Source organism: Danio aesculapii, chromosome 11, assembly GCF_903798145.1.
Source record: "Danio aesculapii chromosome 11, fDanAes4.1, whole genome shotgun sequence".
NCBI lineage: Eukaryota > Metazoa > Chordata > Actinopteri > Cypriniformes > Danionidae > Danio > Danio aesculapii.
In genome coordinates this window covers 42,204,049-42,225,515 of record NC_079445.1, presented here as the reverse complement: position 1 = coordinate 42,225,515, position 21,467 = coordinate 42,204,049, and the positions used below count along the sequence as shown (strand labels likewise).

At 35.4% G+C, this 21,467-nt stretch overlaps 1 protein-coding gene across 3 annotated transcripts in view; it reads right to left on the bottom strand.

The window, feature by feature from the left end:
* The window catches only part of kcnab2a (potassium voltage-gated channel subfamily A regulatory beta subunit 2a), a 226,903-nt gene that overhangs the window by 120,294 nt on the left and 85,142 nt on the right, over positions 1 to 21,467 (bottom strand). Inside the window, exon 1 of one of the 3 annotated variants that reach the window (XM_056468300.1) lies at positions 21,136 to 21,375. The exons of the other annotated variants lie outside the window; for them this stretch is intronic. Within the exon in view, the coding sequence (XP_056324275.1) occupies positions 21,136 to 21,356 (221 nt within the window). The 5' untranslated portion in view covers positions 21,357 to 21,375. Of the gene's footprint in view, positions 1 to 21,135; positions 21,376 to 21,467 lie in introns of those variants that run through there. 3 annotated transcript variants of the gene reach the window in all.

The window sequence follows — 21,467 nt, the reverse complement described above, 5'->3', positions numbered from 1 at the left end:
TTTAAATGTCTGGGTAAAAAAACTAAAACTTTTTTCCCCTTTGAAAACAATATATATTTTTTATAGATTTAAAATATTTTGGAACAGTAAACATGTCAAGCTAGATAATAAAAATGAATGATTGACTTCTGCGGTCTTCATTAGTGTCAAATACACTCATTTCTTTACAATTTAAAACGGCATCTTTTGATATCTTTTCTGCTGGAGATACTGTTGTCCTAAAATAAATAAATAAATAAAAAAAAAGTAAATAAATTTTTTTTTCACATTCCTTAATAACGGTTTTACAGAAAAGTTTGGTGGTTTTAAAACCTTGACTTTTCCAAACCGCGGTATACCTTGAAAACGCTTATCGTCCCATGCTGATAAGCGTCCCAAGACACACACACACACACACACACTCTCTCTCTGTCATGTGCTGCACCATCTGAGTTTCAGCCGGCACTGCATGATAAGGTCAATATTATTTGCCCCCTTATTATTTGCAATATATTTGTTTTCAAAAATATTTCTGGAACAACTTTACTGGTAAATTCAAGTATGTGCTGTTCACACAGGCAAGGACATTCCGGAATATTTCAGAAAAGACCATTCACACAATCATTCCAAAATATTGATCAAATCTTTTTGTTGTTGTTGTTGTTTGTCTTCAGAGTCGTCGTGAGATTATTAATGTTTGGGCGAATAATTGTTTAATTAAAGTGGGGAGGGGTTTGCCATTTAATTGCCTGTTTTTAGGTTTTAAACCAAGTGTTTGTTTTTAGGGTTTGGTGGTTTATTGTTTTTGTGTGTGTGTGTGTGTGGGGGGGGGGGGGGGATGGGTCAATTTTTGGTGATTAATTGTCTGTTTTTAAGGTTTTGGCAATAATGATCTGTTTTCAGGCTTTGTTGATTAGTTGGCTTGTTTTTTTTTTTTTAGATTTTGATGATTAATTGTCTGGGGGGTGGGGAGAGGGGGTAGCCAATTAATTGTCTGTTTGTAGGCCTTTGGCAATTAATAGTCTGTTTAGGGTTATGATGATGGATTGTGTGTTTTGGGGCATTGACGATTAACAGTTTCTTTGGAGTATAACTGTCGGTTTTGCAGGCTTTGATGGTTAATATTACATTTGCTTGTTTGTTTGTTTGCTTTGTGCAAGGATTTAGAGATTAATCAACAGTTTTGTGGGCTTTGATGATTAATTTTCTGTCTGTTTGTTTGGGGGGAATAATAACTGTCTGTGTTTTGAGGTTTTGACAATTAATTGTCTGTTTCTGGGCTTTTGTCATTGTTTTTTGTGCACTTTGTTACCTATAATTGTTACAAACTATTGTGATTAAATTAATCAGAGATGTTTAGTAACAAAGTAGAACTACTTCACTACTGTACTTAAGTACTAAAAGGCTGTATCTGTACTCTACTGGAGTCTTGTTTTACTTCCACTTTTACTTCAGTACATATTTTCGATGAGTTTAATACTTTTACTGCGATAGATTTTTTTTATGAGCTGCATCGTTACTTGTTCCTAGGGGTGTCAAAATTATTGATATCAGTTTAGTAATAGATCATAACCGGTTATTACGTACTGATGCCATTTATCCCCTATGCGCGATGTCGCAGTAGAATCCTTGGGCGAAGGAGGCAAAATTCTTGTATTACAAATAATATATAAATATATTTGTAAATTTTATTTTAAAAAATTATTGTGCCGTGAAGAAAAAAATCGAATTATGTATGAAAAGCATCGTCAATGCACAGAGATATCGAATTGAACCGAATCGATGGCATGATAATCGTAACCGTAGCGAACCGTGTAGATTTACACCTCTACTCTTTACAATTATAGACCTTTTTCTTGGCTACTGCATGGAGGGCGCCATAGTGACCAGCGTCTTCCGGTAAAAAAGTTTAGAACATTCGTTTACAGCGTTTACAACCGGTAATTTGTAATTCGAAAATGGGCTTCAATTGCGTTTTGAGTGGATTACGGAGTGTTTTCGTGACACACAACTTTGAAAGGTGTGTGTTAAAGCTGTTATAATCTGTCAGATCTGTGGTTCAAGCGCGAGAGAAAAACAGTATTGTAAGTCATGTTTCTTTTCATTCTGCTTAATCACGTGCCCCAAAAGAGATATTTAAAATAAACAAAACAATATGTCTTTTGACTTCTTTCTTTAATAACTACATTACACAATACTTGTACTTTTACTTTTAGTATTTGAGTAGTAAATTTTGAAATAAACTACTTGCAATACTTAAGAACAAAAAAATGTTGAATACTTTAGTACTTCCACTTAAAGTCACTTTTTTGATAGAGCACTTGTACTTTTACTCAAGTCTGGGTCTCTAGTACTTTATACATCTCTGAAATTACTGTATTGAAAACTGTCATTGTGCAATTTTTAATACGAATTTATTACATTCACTCAATTCTCCATTAATGAACATGTAAAGTGATTGTGAATTGGTGAACGTAACTTGTTACTTGTGTGAATGTATTTCGATTCATGTCTCCCCCTTGTGTCCTCTTAAGAAATCACAACAATCACACTTGGTTAAAAAATTAAATAAATAAATTAGACTGCCTTTAAAAGGGGACAGACCTAACACACAAAAACAGTGCTTGAACTTTCATTCTGTCTTAATGGAGAATTGGGGGCTTTCCGAATCAATTGTTTTTGTGTCTTGTAACAAGGCACAGAGGGACCAATGCAGCGAGTGGTTCTGCAAAGAGACAATCAGAGCTCAATCTCACAATCCACTAAAGCACGCATGAGGAAAATGGGAGATCAGAGGTAGAGTTAGACCCAATTCCCTGTGGGTTTGTTAGGGCACGCTTTGCCACTGAAACAATGTTACATCATCAGGCTTGTTTTATTCAGTACAATGGTTTCTGACGGTCTCGATATCTCAAAACATTAAATCTTAGGAAGAGTAGTCACGACTAGCATTACATCACTGCCACTATCAGCCACACATAAGGCTAAGGATCTGAATGAACTCTTAACCCTCTAAATGAATGGTTCAATAATAATAATAATAATAATAATAATAATAATAATAATAATAATAATTAAAATAATTATAATAATAATAATACATTTTTGAAGATTTTGCTATTCCAACAGGGTTCATCACTGATTAAATACTGTTTAATACTAGATAGCTGAAACTATATTTCTTATTTTTAATTCATTCCGCTAACTCATATTTTTATTTATAATATTAATAACAGTACCAATGCTCACTATGAACTAGTGGCTTACTACATGTCTATTACTAAGCTGTTTATTAGTACTTATAATGTACAGTACATATTCTGAATAATTTTATTTTAAATCCCTAATCATACCCAATACCTAAACCTAACTACTTCAATAATATTAATAATAATAATAATAATAATAATAATCATCATCATCATCATCATTATCATCATCAATAAGCAGCAATAATAGGAAGCAAATTAGGAGGTGAGCCAAAAGTTGAAGTTAATGGTTTGTTAATAGTGTCATATGTTTCTTAAAACAATGTGTGACCAATAATGATAATAAAAAACCTGCAATTGTAAAAGTCATGTAATTAAATAAATAAAATAAAAAACTGTATTTATTAAATCATCAATTAAATATTTAATTTAGTTCATTAAAAATTTTGCAAACTTCACACAGGCTTTAATGGCCATAAACATTTATACTTTTCTGTATATATAAAATAAATCCACTCTTTTTTTATTGAAAACATCAAGACTTAAAACTAGAAAACTTTATAAGTGCTGCGCAAAGAGAAGTCGCAATTAATCGCATCCAAACTAAAAGTTTGCTTTGACATAATATATGTGTGTATACTGTGTATATTTATTATGCATATATAAATCCACACACGCATATATTTAAGACATTTTTATATACACTACCTGAAAAAGGTCGTCACCTATTCAAGCTTAAATTTAAGTTTAAAAGTTGGTACATTTTCTAAGTAATAACTTGACTTCTAGTTGATCATTTGGTATCAGAAGTGGCTTATATGAAAGGCAAAGGCCTCTAGATTATACTTATTTTACCACAATAAAATATGATCATGTCTTGATTTTTAATGATTTCATTAGGACAGTAAGCTCTGACTTTGCTTAGACAAAAGTCTTGTCACTGAACAGAAATAATGTCCAGTATAGAATATGTGGTCATGCTGCAGTGGAAACAGAATGAATATTGTGTCTGACTCCATCATGAGCTTGGAGGACTGCATCCATACATCTCTGCAATGACTCAAATCACTGATTAATAAAGTCATCTGGAATGACAAAGAAAGCGTTCTTGCAGGACTCCCATATATATGTATATATATATATATATATATATATATATATATATATATATATATATATATATATATATATATATATGTATATATATATGTATATATATATATATATATATATATATATATATATATATATATATATGTATATATATATATATATATATATATATATATATATATATATATATATATATATATATATATATATATATATATATATATATATATATACAGTTGAAGTAAGATTTATCATCCCCCCTGAACTATTAGCCCCACTGTTTTTTTTTTTTCTCCAATTTTCAATACATTTCGAAACATAATAGTTTTAATAACTAGGCAGGTTAGGGTAATTAGGCAAGTTATTGTATAATGATTGTTTGTTCTGTAGACTATCTAATAAAAAATAGCTTAAAGGGGTTAATAATTTTGACCTTAAAATGGATTTAAAAAAATAAAAACTGCTTTTATTCTAGCCGAAATAATTACAATTAAGACTTTCTCCAGAAGAAAAAATATTATCAGACACACTGTGAAAATTTTCTTGCTCTGTTAAACATCATTTGGGAAATATTTTAAAAAGAAAAAAAAAACTTTGAAGGGGGCTAATAATTTTGACTTCGACTGTGTATAAATAAATAAATATATATATATATATATATATATATATATATATATATATATATATATATATATATATGATACAAATTATATATACACATTTAAACATCTACGCAACACATTTTTTTGTAGAGTTTTGTTTCTATGATTGTGTGTATCACACATTTAAAACAATCTTTAACTTTGGATGTAATTAATCGTGACATATCTTTACCCTGCACTAGATGTTATAGAAACATTTGGCAAACATGCATTGACACAATTACATAATTATTTCAGATGTGAGATGGGAAGATCTCCAGGACATAATATGTCCACTTTAAGGCTAGGCTGCTTCAAGTCGCCGTAAAAGTACAAGTCTACTGTACGCCAGTCTGGATAAAAACACTGCAATCACATAAATGACAAGAGTTTGAGAGACGTATCAGTCCCTCTTGGCTGAAAACCTGTCGACTGATGTTCCTCTCGATAAGCTAGATGTCAGATTATCTCAGGATCAGAACAGTAATGAAAGATCTGGGGGAAACCCTCTTATATAATGCTGCTATATTCATGTGAACAGAGAAAGTGATTTAGGAAGCCCTGCATGCCCTGTCTTATTTCTGTCATTTAAAAATAAAAATTGCTGATGTAATGGAGCCAGATAAAAAAAAAAGTTCACTACTGAGAGAGTTTACTCTCAAAAAAGCTGCATTTATATGCCAGAGATTGAATTTTTTAATGATATTGTTTTTAATTCAGTTGTTCTGCTTTGTATTTTTGTGCGAGTTTTGATGAAAGAGGTTTTTAGTAGGTTTTTAAATCTAAAAGAATAAAATTTCATCTTATTAACCAAATCTTTTACATTATCTTTTGTGATCTTTTTTATTGTGATTTAACCATGTGCAGTATGCCACCAGCCAAAACTATACAAATGGCATCTTTCATGACAAAATGCCACGCTGCAGGATGAGAATTCAGTGTAACACAATTTCCAACATTTATATTTCATAAAGAGAGACTCTTCATAAAACAAGAAGACCTGGCAGCTACTGCATTTGACCATGAAAGCAAACAATAAATAAAAAAAAAAACCACAGAGAAAAGTTCTTAAAGGTATAGTTCACCTAAAAATTAAAATGGACTATTTGGACTATGGACTATTTACTGGTTATAAACCTTTATGAGTTGAACACAAAACAAGATATTCTAAAGAACCTGAAAACCTCAAACCATTTATTTCCAAAGTAGGATAAAAAATACGACTTTCAGCTTTCTTCATATTATCTTCTTTTGTGTTCAGCACAATAAAGAAACTCAAATAGGTTTTAAATTAAGCAAATTAAGACAGTAATAATACAGTTTACACTACCTGACAAAAAGGTGGCCTATCCAAGTTTTAGGAACAACACTAATAACTTGACTTCTAGTTGATCATTTGGTCTCAGAAGTGGCTTATATGAAAGGCAAAGGCCTCTAGATTACACTTATTTTACCACAATAAAATATGATCATGCCTTGATTTTTAATGATTTCATTAGGACAGTAAGGTCTGACTTTGCTTAGACAAAAGTCTTGTCACTTAACATTAATAACGTCCAGTATAGAATATAGTCATGGTGCAGTGGAAACAGAATGAATATTGTGTCTGACTCCATCATGAGCTTGGAGGACTGCGTCCATACATCTCTGTAATGACTCAAATCACTGATTAATAAAGTCATCTGGAATGGCAAAGAAAGCGTTCTTGCAGTACTCCAAGAGTTCATCAAGAGCCTCATCATTCTTCAATGCCTCCATCTTACCCCAGACATGCTTAATAATGTTTGGTGACTGGGCTGGCCAATCCTGCAGCACCTTGACCTTCTTTGCTTTCAGGAGCTTTGATGTGGAGGCAGCACAAATGTCTTGATACCTCAGGCTGTTGATGTTGCCATCCACTCTGCAGATCTCTCGCAGGCCCCCATACTGAATGTAACCCCAAACCATGATGTTTTCCTTCACCAAGCTTGACTGATTTCTATGAGTATCTTGGGTCAATGCGGGTTCCAGTGGGACTTCTGCAGTATTTGTGATTGAAATGCAGTTCAAAAATCTACCTTCTGCCACTTTTCCAAATGATCAACTAGAAGTCAACTTAATATTTGTTGCTCTTACAACTAGGATCGACGATAAGACTTTTGTCAGGTAGTTTAAAGACAATATAACTTTAACTCCCAAAAAGAGTCAATTTTGCTTCTTAATATATAAGAGCAATACAAAGTAAATGAGCCACTGAAACTCAAGGTAGAAAGTTGTATTAATTAAAGAAGAACATAAACCCAGCGATCAATTTCAGTTTGATTATTTTGCTGGCTCACATAATGCATTTACTGCTCAGTAACAGTACAAACATAAAGCATATGTGCTCATTAAACCCAGCTTGTGTGCATAAACATTAATAAGGCTCTTAAGATAAACTGCAAACACAGCATTTTTAGCTAATATTCACCACAGCGACTGCAGAACAACATGATAATGTAAATCTGCGCTCGTGGTTCAGCACTGTACACATACCACCACCTGCTGGCTGACAACAGAAATGCACAACATCTCATGACAGCACTATATTTAATTAAGCCTTGTGTTGTCCTGGAAATCTGTATAGGAGCAATTCCATTCAAATGTCAACCTTGCCATGAAAAAAAAGCTTGTTTGGTGTCGACAGTGCTGTAAAAATACTCAAGTGTCCCTGTCAATGTTTTCAAACAATTATATTTGATTTACCACAATCACACAAGTGCCAATTTCACATCAGTCACATCCACACAAAAGCTTTTCCCTCATAGGTGTAAAAATATTTAAATAAAAATAAAATCCATCATTTTTGTTCTATAAAGAGACAATTTTTACCCCTTTGATGACCATTACTTCTTTTCGGTTGTGCAGTTTAACTCACAGAATTTCCACGACGTATGCTATATAACTTAATCTTGCATAGTTTTTTGGTCACATCCTTAACGCATGTATTTTTATATACAACTCTGTGGTGAGTTGTTTGGGAAAATATAAACTGATGTTTCAATATAATGTTAACATAAACTCATTCATTCCTTTTCGGCTTAGTCCCTTTATTAATCTGGGGTCACCACAGCGGAATGAACCGCCAACTTATCCAGCATATGTTCTACGCAGCGGATGCCCTTCCAGCTGCAACCCATCAGTGGGAAACATCCATGCACACCCATTCACACACACATACATCCACTACAGACAATTTAGCCTTCCCAATTCACCTATACCACATGTCTTTGGACTGTGGGGGAAACCGGAGCACCCAGAGGAAAGTGAGCGCCCCCACGTGAGCGCAGGGAGAACATGTAAACTCCACACAGAAAGCCGAAAAGAAAATGAATGAATGAATGCGTCTACATGCCAACTAATTCTCATTAGAATAGAAGTAGACTGTTAGGTTAGGATTAGTTTAAATTGACATGTACTTGCAAAGTTACTGATTTATGGTCAGTTTAATGTCTGTTGAATGTTTGTATCAACAGATATTAAGCAGACAGTCTACTAATACTCAAATGGACCATCAAAATAAAGTGTTACCAAACTATTTCACAACTGTAACAAATGCATTTTAATCATACTTTCACGTTAAAACAGCCATCATAACATTATCTATAAATATGAGGACATTTTTTGGATTCTTGGTAGCTACAGAAATTAAAAATGTAAAATAGGAAATACGCAAATACGTTTTGTTTACATCCCTTAAAATGGTCCCGCCTTCACTAAACCTCTAAAATAGAGCAGCTAAATTTTATTTCCTTCATTCATTCATTCATTCATTCATTCATTCATTCATTCATTTTCTTTTTGGCTTAGTCCCTTTATTCATCAGGGGTTGCCACAGCGTAATGAACCGCCAACTTTTCCAGCATGTGTTTTATGCAGAGGATGCACTTTCAGCTGCAACCCATCAGTGGGAAACATCCATGCACACTCATTCACACTCATACACTACAGCCAATTTAGTTCAATCAATTCACCTATAGCGCATGTGTTTGGATTGTGGGGAAACCGGAGCACCTGGAGGAAACCCATGCCAACACGGGGAGAACATGCAAACTCCACACTGAAACGTGAACTGGCCAGGCCGGGACTCGAACCAGCGACATTCTTCCTGTGAGGCGACAGTGCTAACCATGGAGCCACCGTGTCGCCTAAATATAGTATTCATAAAAGTTAAAGCAGCAGATTCTTATAGTGAGTGTGCGTGTGTGAGCTGTAGTGTGTACAGTGTGTGCATGCATGCCAAAAGTATTTTGTGGAATAAAAATGGTTTTATAGTTGGTGAGTCAAAATTGATAACTGTTGTACCTTAAATGTGTACAGACTTCATTAAAATATAAAAATAGAAAATGATGACTTTTTTCAAAGGCTTGGGTCATTTAAAAAAAAGTCACCAAACTTCAGGATGAAAAAAAAAATCATTGTTTAGGGTTTTTTTTTTGTTTTTTGCTGTTAAAATGGTGCCTGGGTCGTTTTTGACCTTTAAGTGAACATGAGGGTTAAAGCCCCTTCACAATGATGAACTACATACAAGTTGTTCTAGAAAGCCATAAAGATGCCTGCCATTTCAAGACCACTCAAGTGCATGTGATGAACTGATTTACTTCATTTTTCAAAACTGTCAATATTCAATTTTATTTTTTGTTCATAACGTTGAGAAATTTGACCTGCTCTCCTTCAGACGTCACTACTAAAGCCACTTGACATCCATCAGTGTCCAAACTTGATGAATGGCAGAAAGCTGATCTTTGTCTGAGAGATTCTGACGTCTCGTTTCAGTCCCACAGAACTGGAGCGCCATCTAGTGTTCACATCGGCTGAAGTAAACCCATGAAATGCCACAGCACTAACACATCAAGACTCTTTCATTAGTAAATGACTTCAGAAGATCATTACTTGGAGTCATAATGGAAGAGAGAACGGCTGGGAAACCATTAAGCGCTGACCACATGATTGAATCTGTCCATGGCCAGTTATTCACTACAGTCAAAGTGTAACTGAATCCCAGAAAATACCAACATGTGCATAAGAATGGTGTCGCATTGCATAAACTCGATAATCCAATGATGAAATTGAAATGAACGATGTTCATTTTATGAAGGAAATAAATACCTGCAGGACAGCAAGCGCACAGTATTGAGGTTTTCTTTGGTTTTAGTTATGCTGTGTAAAGGAAATGCTATATGACACTATCGTTCCAGAGAAACAATGTGACCATAAACAGGGTTTCTGCAAGTTTCATTTAAGACTTTTAAAGACATTTTAAGACCATTATGAAGAAAATTATAGACTCATAAAGGGCTAAATGTGAAGGAAGTTTTCATATGGTTCAGATGGAGAATAATTAAATACATTTTATAATACGATAATAATTTTATAATAAAAAAATGTAAATATTCAAGATATTTCTTAGCCAAATATTTTAAATATTGTATAAAAACAAGCAAGATCTAGTTGTAAACTTAACCTTTTTTTCCAACATAAACTTTCTTTAAGGTGACACGGTGGCTCAGTGGTTAGCATTGTCGCTTCACAGCAAGTAGGTCACTGGTTCAAGTACTGGCTGGGCCAGTTGGCATTTCTGTGGGGAGTTTGCATGTTCTCTCCGTGTTGGTGTGGGTTTCCTCAGGGTGCTCCGGTTTCCCCCACAGTCCAAACACATGCGCTTTAGGTGAATTGAATAAACTAAATTGGCCGTAGTGTTTGAGTGTGTGTGAATGAGTGTGTGTGGATGTTTCCCAGTACTGGGTTGGAAGGGCATCCGCTGCGTAAAACATAAGTTGGCAGCTCATTCCGCTGTGGCGACCCCTGATTAATAAAGGGACTAAGTTGAAGGACAATGAATGAATGAATGAAACTTTCTTTAAAATAAAATAAATGAAGAAATGTTTTCAAAGTTTTCAAAACTATAATAAACTAAATTATGTACAACCATCTGTCCAAGTCGGTGTTCTCAACAGTAAAAACATGGAGCACTTTTAAACAAATGGTATTGCAAGGAAAATAATGAAACCATTTTTATTTATTTTAAACCAGTTTTATTGAAATGGGTTGTTGGTGATTGTATGGGTGTTGGGTCGCAATACATGAAAAGACCTGTTTAAAATCGATTTCAACACAATATTTCAGTATATTTAAGACTTTTTAAGGGCTAAAATTTTGATTTTAAGATTTAACACATTCTAAGACCCCGTGGACACCTTGATAAAGGGGATCTTAAAGGGAAAGTTCCCACAAAACAGAAAATTCTGTCATCATTTACTCACTGTTTCAAACCTTTATGAGTTTCTTTCTTCTGCCGAACACAAAAGAAGATATTTTGAAGAATGCTGGAAACCTGAAACTATTGACTTCCATGGTATTTGTTTTTTCCTATTATGAAAGCCTATGGTTGAAAAAAATACTGTGAAAAATAATAATCAATTAGTCATGACAACATATATTTTTAGTTAATTGTAACTTATTAAGCTAAGTTAATCATGTCCTAACTTAATTTTTATAAGTTACGCAAGCTGTTTTAAGTCAGTTTAATATTAGTTTAAATGACTTATAAGGTTCATTTGATTCAGCTTATAAATATAAAGCAAGTTTTTTTAAAGTGTATTTGTTTTCAGAAGAAAGAAACTCAAAGTTTTGGAGCCACATGAAGGTCAGTAAATTTAACTATGGCTTTTAAAAATGTAACAGAAATATTTTATAATATTTCAGAACGCAAATATTGCAATAGCATTACAATCTAGCAATGCAACAAACTTGCCAGTCAAAATCAGCTCATATACAACTGAAATGATCTTGAAAAGTTGAATTTTTGAAGTAAGTTCAAAACTCGTATAGCAAGAGTGTTAGTAGAACATCTGGGAAACTATTCAAGGGATTCCCTTTGTTTAAGTTAAGTCTCGCGTCTCTAGCTTCTGTCAAGTTTCAGCTCAAAATACAGCACAGATCATTCATTATATTATTTATTTTGGTGAAATCCAAAACTTGCTATCTTGCTGCCTCTTTAAATGTAAATGAGCTCCATGAAATCATCGGAAGCCCCATAAACATCTCACTGGAAAGGAAACTGGAGTCTGAAACGCAGCAACTGATAACTGGTATTTTTTAGCAGGTGTAAGGAAATCGCTTTTGCGGGTAAAACGTAATTCTGCTGAGTGCCACCCTAATGGATGCACGTCAAGAACAGGACAGTGTGTCTACATATCACCTTAAACAGTCAGGTTACACACCTTCAGCCCCAACACGACAACAGACAACAGATCTGCCATGAATCACATCTTCAATATGCATGACACTAAAGCAAATAAAAATCACTAATAAGAAACTAACAACAAAAATAAGAGTAGAATCTGTAAATCTCTACTAGCATATGAAGTCTGCATATTTATATATATATATATATATATATATATATATATATATATCAAGAAAAGTAAATGTACTTTTATTTAGGGATGCACAAATCCCAAGTTTGCATGCCTGTATTTTCATATATAATGGTATGTACATTCGTAACGTGTATAGCATTACAACTTTCCAGTAGGATTTGGGACTCACGTTTACATGCTACTGTCAAACTTAATTGCGCTGCAATCAAAGCCCAATCGTGTGCACACTGATAAGAGATCTGCCCATGTTAACCTAGTAAGTACTAATGTTACACAAGTACCATATTGTCTGGTTAAGGAGACACACAGTAAGGCATGAGAGGCATTCTCTTTCGCAGCTTCAGTGTCTATCTACCCCTCCATCCTTGAATAAGTGATGAGTCTGTTTGGAAATGCATGTTTCTGTCTGACCCGGACGCAGCTGAAAAACAAGGAATAGTGAAAGATACGCTTCTCAATTACTGATAGAAGTTTGGAAAGCAGCTTCAAGGAAAGATTTATCCAATTTTTAGAAATGAAAAATTATCATATGCATTTGTTTATATGGCAAAACATGTGTTTTTCACCAAGAAGGTCCATACTGACTCCAAAGGCAGATATTGATAAGATCAGGGCCTGGTGTGTGGACTTTGGGGGTTTTATAATGTGGTCAAATGTTGATTTGTTAGTTTGTATGTCTCAATATTTGGGCTCTGGTCACGTGGTCAAGAAATAGACAAAATAGGTGGTAAAACGCTCTGGAGGCTATCTTCTCTGGCTCTACTGCTATCAGGCTTTCTTTGAGGCCTACTTACTCTATTTGTCTCTCTCCCACTCTCAGGTAACTTTATTTTTACATTTAAGCTGGGTATAATTAATATCATGTTTTTATCAGTTCATATTTTATCATTTTATACAGTTAACCATAGAAAATGATCATCATTTCAAGAGTTCACACTTAGCTGATGATTCATCAAAAGCTTGTTTGGCATGCTGTCCCGGGAGAGAGCCCCGAGTTCAAGGGATCCTCGAGCCCGGGGCTTCCTCCCGTTTGCAGAGCGAGAGGGGAGCCTGAGCTCGGTGCATCTCAGAACTCCCCGTCTGCAGTAGCTAAGGGAACACGTGAGGAAAAAAGGGGGCTAGACAAATGCTTGATTGTTATGCATGATGTATATATTTGGATGGTGGGAGGAAACCGGAGAACCCGGGGAAAACTCACGCGGACACGGGGAGAACATACAAACTCCTCACAGAAACACCTACCGACCTGGCAGGACCAGGGCTGGCAGTGTTCTTGCTGTGGGGCTAACAGTGTTAACCACTGGGCCTCCGTGACGCCCGATCTATAGTGAAGGAGGAGAAAGTGGACTGAAAACTGTGGTTATTTATAGTAGCTTATTGCTCATATGATTGGATGATACTGATTAGCTTAATACGTGACCGGCTGTGATAAATCATAAGCACTGCCCGTTTTTGGTATAAGATTGTAGAAGGATGGTTTGACTAGAAATGTAGTTTTCACCATCATACTGATTATTTTTTAGGATGTTTTCATACCTGCATTATTTAGTTGGGTTGAATCGCACTAGAGTTCGTTTTCTCTCTTGGTGTGGTTTGTTTGGGCAGATGTGAATGTAGCAGTCGCACTCGAGTGCGCAACAAAAGCGGACCAAAAAAAGCATACCGAGACCTACTTGAAGAGGTGGTCTTAGTATGCTTTCAAACGAACCCTGGAGCGGTTAGTTTGTGGTGAGAACATGATCTGAACTAAAACAGACCCAACTGCAAAAAAGTACTGTGCCTTTTGGACTAATCCAGCTGCCGTAGTCTGATGTGCTGTACCATTTTATTGGGTTTGGAGGAAAAACATGTTGACAGCGCTTTACCAACAGTTTTAAACAGAGAGAGAGAGAGAGAGAAACATTACCTGATGGATCGTTGGTAATATTTCCATGTCGCAGTTTAGCTAAATTAATTCACGCCTCCTCCTAATGCCTTTGCCGTTTGCAATGCATTAAAACATTGTTTTCCAGCAACAGCTGACTTTGTCTAAAGTGATGTTTACAAACTATATAGTATACTATGACCAGGGATACAATCAGCCAGTGCAGCGACATTTTGTGTCTGCCGGTTTGTTTACTTGCGGGAGTTCCATTGGCATTTTCCCGCATGTTCATTCTGACCAATCGAAAAGCAGATTAGGAAATACGTTCAATAACATCTGGCCAATGATGTGGATTTTGTCACATGACTGCATTTTGGTGCTTTTCAACTGGTTTGAACCAAAGCAATCAGTGTGGTGTGAAAAGGACCCAAAACGGCAAGGAAATGCTGCAATGTATTATTTGCTGCCCTCGGTCCGGACCAAATGAACTGAACCACAGATGTGAAAGCACCCATAGTCGCTCGGTAGAACTACAGTTTAAACTGCTGTAGTTAAAAACCCATTCTTTACAAAGTGCAAAGGTTGATGAATGAAAACTTATGGCTGGGAGTCGATCCCAAAAATATTAGATTCCTCAATTAAGAAGAGTGCAAAGTCGAGAGTTAAATCTTTAATAATTCTTTATTTATAATTCTTTTAAAAATTCTTTAATAAAACTTTAATAATTCAAGTTTCAGCTCAAAATACCCATCAGATCCTGTATTATACGATGCTGAAAATATCCATTAGAGTGGAGGAACTATGATGTCAATTTGTATGCAAAACCCGGAAGCAGGTTAGCATTGTAGCAGTTCCAGTTCCCTCTTCCCAAAGTCCCAAAGTTAATGTTTTTTTTAAATGGGATTTCAGTTAAATCACTTAAATAAGGTTAGTGGCTAACACACACTCAAGATACTTTCACATTTTATTCTTTGACATTAAACACATCACTCTTTATTTTTTTTAATCGGTTACGCTTCTTTAAAAAGACGGTATCAAGTCGCTAAATGGGACTAGAAGTGATGTCAGAGACATTATACATCATCGAGCTGAAGCAGTCTGGAATGCAGCCCGCTTTAAATATACAGCTTGACTTGGGCATTTGGATTTGTCTGTTATTTGGTTAAGTATTTTCATAAATAGTATTTTATAGTTTGTTGTATTATTCTGTATTATTTGTTTCAGGGTTAGGGTATCATTTATTTTAATAAAGTTTTTTTGTGAAGATACTGCTTACCATAGGGCACCCTGTTTCTTTCCTGCTTTCAGTAATGCAAACCTGTAAATAAATTTGTAAAAAATCTATAAATATTTACTGACATTTTTATGTGATCATTTTACATTAACATAAATCTAATAATTTTTTTTGTTTTTTTATTTATTTTTTTTCATCTGATCAAATCTTTACTTTAACTGCAATATTGACACTCCTTTAAACTCCTTTACACATTAAAACTTATGTCATATGTGACTGTATGGGCTGCATTTCCCTGTACTTTGTGACAAAAACAATATTGAATGTTCTCTATCCATGATGGGATTTGCCGGCATTTGATAGACTTGTGCCGCATTTCTGTCGTCTATGAAAAATAATATGGGATTTGCAATTGACAATAATAGCTAGGTTTTCACTTTCACTAAGGTTAACGGGCTGTGCACACGCAGGCGATACACTTATTTAAATATGCGTTATGATAATAACATGTAGGCACATTTATAAAACATACAGTATGTGTTTTAAAACTTTTACAAGAACAGTAAAGCAAAACAAATGTATTTCCTACAGGAAAACTATCCAAAAGCACGTACTGTTGGTTTATATACAAATGTGTTTTTTTTTTTACGTGTTCGTATTTGTTTATAATATATAGCGTGGGTTATAATATAATAAATAGAGTAAATCGTTGCATGGACCCTATTTCCATGATGAGCTTAAACCGTTGGTGGTGGTGCTGACGTAAGTGTAATGAACAGTGTTTGAACACAGAGCTTATTATTTGCAATCTTCGAAAAAGTCTATGGGAAAATCCTATGGGGATTTTATTGACGGAACCGGTTTTATGCTAGCAGCCGAATGGCCTACAAGGTGACATCATAGTTCCTCCACTCTATTTGGGGTCAGAGGAAATTTTACCCATTTTGTGGCCTGTGCCTTTAAATGCAAAAGTGTTGGTTCTCCCCGCCCACCAATCCAACATGTGTATTTCCCACGCAGCAGGTCAGATAAACAACACAAGTGACAGAGACAGAAACGAATGAAGCAGAGATACAGTTTATCAGTCAAAAACAGAGTAAGGTCATTTGATGTATTCAGAGTTTATTCAAGCCTTTCTGAAATGATGAGACACACAAATGCGTTGCAAAGTTCCCACTACACACATGCGTCTAACTCTGCACTGTTTTTGCACGTCTATTTGCTGCACAGCTGACAGGAAACAAGTTAATGTATCTGCTATATGGATATCCATTTTGCTATTGTACTAAATAAACCAGATTTAACATCCACAAACCGGACTCTTGTTGTGTGTTTGAACCATCAAAGCAACCAATTGTCATACACCGCAAGTCCTTGGACTAGAGCCAGGACTCAAACCAGCAACCTTCTTGCTGTAAGGCAACCGTGGCACCACACACACGTAACATTGCTACACAATTGATCAAACTGAATTACTGTCAACAAAACAAGATTGAGCTCCCCTCTCAATTCATAAAAATATAAAAGATGCATGATGTAAAGCAGGTGCTGTGGTGCGCGCCCCACCAGAGGTGCACCAGCATCTATTAAGGGGGGCGTGAGACATTGAGATGTGCACTCGAGTAAAATATGATGACGATTTTTATGTGTTCACTAGAGGGAATCTGATTAATGTTAGCTCCACATCTAACTATCTGGCACCTGTAGAGTTTATGCGTTCCAGTAAAACATATACAAATAAAATGGAGAGGGTGCTTTTTAAAATGAAAGACTGTGAATGAAAGTCAAACCGGTGAGCCGTCTGACAAAAAAAGTGCCCTTCTGAATGAAATCAGCGGGATGCCCTTCTGGATCTTTCACTTACTTCGAAGACACTACTGACTACGCTTACATGGACATCTGTAGTCTAGTTATTTGCCTATTAGATAATAATATAATTAAAGTGTTTACGTGAAGTGCTTTCATGTAAGAGTTTCCTGTAATTTTGGGTGACTTTAACTGCAGTTCGGCAGTTTCACTTTCACTCATGAACATTTCATTCATGCCCCTGTGACAAACTAGGGTATTAGATGCAAATAAGGAGTAAGGACTAGTGGAAGAGTGATATGGAATTTAATAACGCACGCCAAATGGAAAGAAAAAACTTTCACATTTCACAATGTCCATGTCTGCAGTTCTTCACTGACAGCCGTGTGTGTGGATCTTGTTGGAAAATATGGTGAAAAGTCCTACATCAGTAAGTACAGTACATCAAAACCAAGTATGCTATATGGCTCACACTTATTGACAGTTAGATATGATTTACGGTTAGTCGTGTCAGGAATCCAACCATGTTGTCCTCTCAGAAACCGGCTCAGCCATCACACTGAATCAGGTAAGCTATAAATTTATATTTCAATGTAATTAAAGCCACGCACTTTAAACGCAGCAAGTATTACGTGTGAAGGATTTTTGAACATTATAATTTAGCGGGGTGGAAGGGGTTGTGGCGTGTGTGGGACTGGCCAAACTTTGGGGGGGGGGGGTGAAAGGTTGAAAACCCCTGATGTAAACAGTTTTATATTATATTTGTTTTTATTAAAATTCTGCTTTATTCTTCAATAACAGTGCTGAAAGACTGTCGTTTTAACAAAACATCTAGGCACATCTGGCTGACAGATAACACTTATTTCAATGTTGTAATACTCTTATTCATGTTTGCTGTGTCTATAGTGCAGCATGCATGCAATTTCAGCTTATTTACTTGTGGTTGGATTTGAGAAAAATAAATAAATAAATGAGAAAAATAAATAAATAAATAAAAATTATAATAAATAAATAAAGGAATTATTAAAAAATAATAACAATAAATAATAACAACAATAACAATAATAATAACAATAACAATAATAATAATAATAATAATAATAATAATACGCAACAACAGTGAGGAATTGATTCTCAGAATCAGGTCCATCAATTGCAGAAACAGGAATCACAATCATCGAACAGCCCTACTAAACCGGTCATTCAATACAGCCGTTGCTTTTCAGCCAAGAAGACACTGGCCATTGAGCTAAAGATAATTGTGATAGTTTTCAATAGCAGGTACTGTACCAATTTGTTTTTCTATGATCCATTGTTGCAATATGATGGGACAACCACCATATGCTTTGCAACGCGAGCCCCTTCCTCTCAGAACTGACACCAGATCAGCTGTTAACGGTCGGCTGAGCGAGCCTTACAGTAAAGTACAATAGACACGCCGACCGACTGCTGTACCTGATACACAACACCAGACAGCTAAACACCAGCACACGACAACACTACCCACGGCTAAACAAGAACTCAGAGTATTGTGCCAAATAAACTTTTATCCAATTCAAACAGATCTGCTTCCGCCTCTTTCAGGCATGGATACCAGGCGTCACTTGTCACTGATTTTTCACAAGTAAAAACTCAGAAACCCCCATTTTTTCTGCAACAGGGAGCTGACACAGATCCATATAAATGTCCTAACTCAAAGCCAGGATGCTGTGAATCCATCAATCCAGTAATATGGAAGAAGATCCTGCTACCTGCTGAGATGCTTCTCACTCTGGGCACTTTTTCCTCCAGCTCGCCTCAGAGATTGATATGCCCTTCCCTCATTGTTGGGCAAATATGGCAGCGACCTAGTTGATGAAAATAAACCCTGAGCAGCTCACATGGAGATGAGCAAATGGACTGCAGTCCGTGCCGCAGAGTTCTGCTTTGTACTTCTTCCAGTAAATATAAAGTTGATGTATGGATTTAGTGGTATTAGGCAGTATGCCCACAAATGCATTACAAATAGACTCCAAATGATCCATATCTCATGTGAAATTGTCAATATACAGTTGAAGTCAGAATTATTAGACCCTTTGATTTTTTTTTCTTGTTCAGATATTTCCCAAATGATGTTTAACAGAGCAAGGACATTTTTACAGTATGTCTGATAATAGAAAGTCTGATTACAGAAAGTCTTATTTGTTTTATTTCAGCTAGAATAAAAGCAGTTTTACATTTTTTTAAAAACATTTTAAGGTCAATATTATTAGCCCCTTTTAGCTATATATTTTTTTCGATAGTCTACAGAACAAACCATCGATATACAATAACTTGCCTAATTACCCTAACCTGCCTAGGTAACCTAATTAACCTAGTTAAGCCTTTTAATGTCACTTTAAGCTGTATAAAAGTGTCTTGAAGAATATCTAGTCAAATATTATTTACTATCATCATGACAAAGATAAAATAAATCAATTATTAGAAATTATTTATTAAAACTATTATGTTTCGAAATGTGTTGCAAAAAAGTCTTCTTACCGTTAAACAGAAATTGGGGGAAAAAAAATTTACGGGGGCTAATAATTCAGGGGGGGGCTTATAATTCTGACTTCAACTGTACCTGTGGCAACAGATACATAATGCACCGAGTAATAATGTTGCTTGGTAATCATCATGTTTACACTTGACTAGGCATGAGGCGATAACTAGTTTAAGGTTGACCATGGTTTAGAAAAGTCATGGTTAGAAAAAAAAAAAAAAAAAAAAATTTCTTTTCATACAGTTGAAGTCAGAATAATTAGCCCCCCCTGTTTATTTTTTCCCCAATTTCTGTTTAACGGTAAGAAGACTTTTTTTTCCAACACATTTCTAAACAACAGTTTTAATAACTCATTTCTAATAACTGATTTATTTTGTCTTTGCCATGATGACAGTAAATAATATTTGACTAGATATTTTTCAAGACACTTCTATACAGCTTAAAGTGACATTTAAAGGCTTAGGGTAAGATAGGGTAATTAGGCAAGTTATTGCATAATGATAGTTTGTTCTGTAGACTATCGGAAAAATATAACGCTTAAAGGGGCTAATAATATTGACCTTAAAATGTTTTTAAAAAAAATTAAAAGCTGCTTTTATTCTAGCAGAAATAAAACAAATAAGACTTTCTCCAGAAGAAAAAATATTATCAGATTTACTGTGAAAATTTCCTTGCTCTGTTAAACATCATTTAGGAAATATTTAAAAGAGAGAAAAAAATTCAAAGTGGGGCTAATAATTCTGACTTCAACTGTATAGTATATGTATAAAAGGTATATGTAAGTTCTTTTCTTTTACTTTTTACATGTTGTCAAAGACTATTTTTATTTATTTATTTAGGTAAACAGTATGTCAAGTAGCAAAGGACCATCCAAAACATCAAAAGCTACTGGTCAGCTCACGATTCAGCAAACATTGGAAAACAAATCGCTTATGCAGCTACATCCAAGCATGCTATGGATATGAACGATGCAGTATTGTGTTTAATGGGGAAAAAAAGTTGTTGTTTACCCAGATATTAAAACAAATGATAATAAAATATAGTTTTCACAATACCGCCATACCATGATATTTTCATCCAAGGTTACCACACCATCACAGTCTTATACAGTACTGGCCCATGCCTACACTGGACACGTAAGTAGCGTGACTTACTAAATCCAAATGACTTCTTATCAAGTGCACATCTGTGACGATTTAAAAAATGCCCCCACAACATGGCGCAATTTAAACTTTTTGGTGGTCAATCCTCCGACACAAAGTATCAAGTTTTATGCTTAGGCAAAAGATAGGCAAAACTAGCCCAATATGCATAGAAATCAGAATCTACACCATCCGAATGACCATCCAGTGGACTACCTGTACTCACCTGTACTTCATGCCCGTCTGGTACGATACGCATTCCTCCAGCGCCAGTCCATTCATCTTGAGGAAGTCTTCCATGTTCTTGATTTGGGCAGCGACTCTTTGCTCCCTGAGCCGCTGGAGTTCGGCCTGGTCCGTCTGCCTCGGAGGCTGGTTCAGACCCTGATCGGAGTGGTAGCGGCTAATGCCACTCCGTATACTCTCGCTGTAGGACATGGACAGCATCTTGCCTCCGCTGCTGCTGCTGCTGCTCTTGCGTACGCCGCTCGCCCCCGCCGGTTTGGGGATCTGCAGATTTTCGGAGGGGAGAATGGATTTCCGGCGTCCAACGGTCCC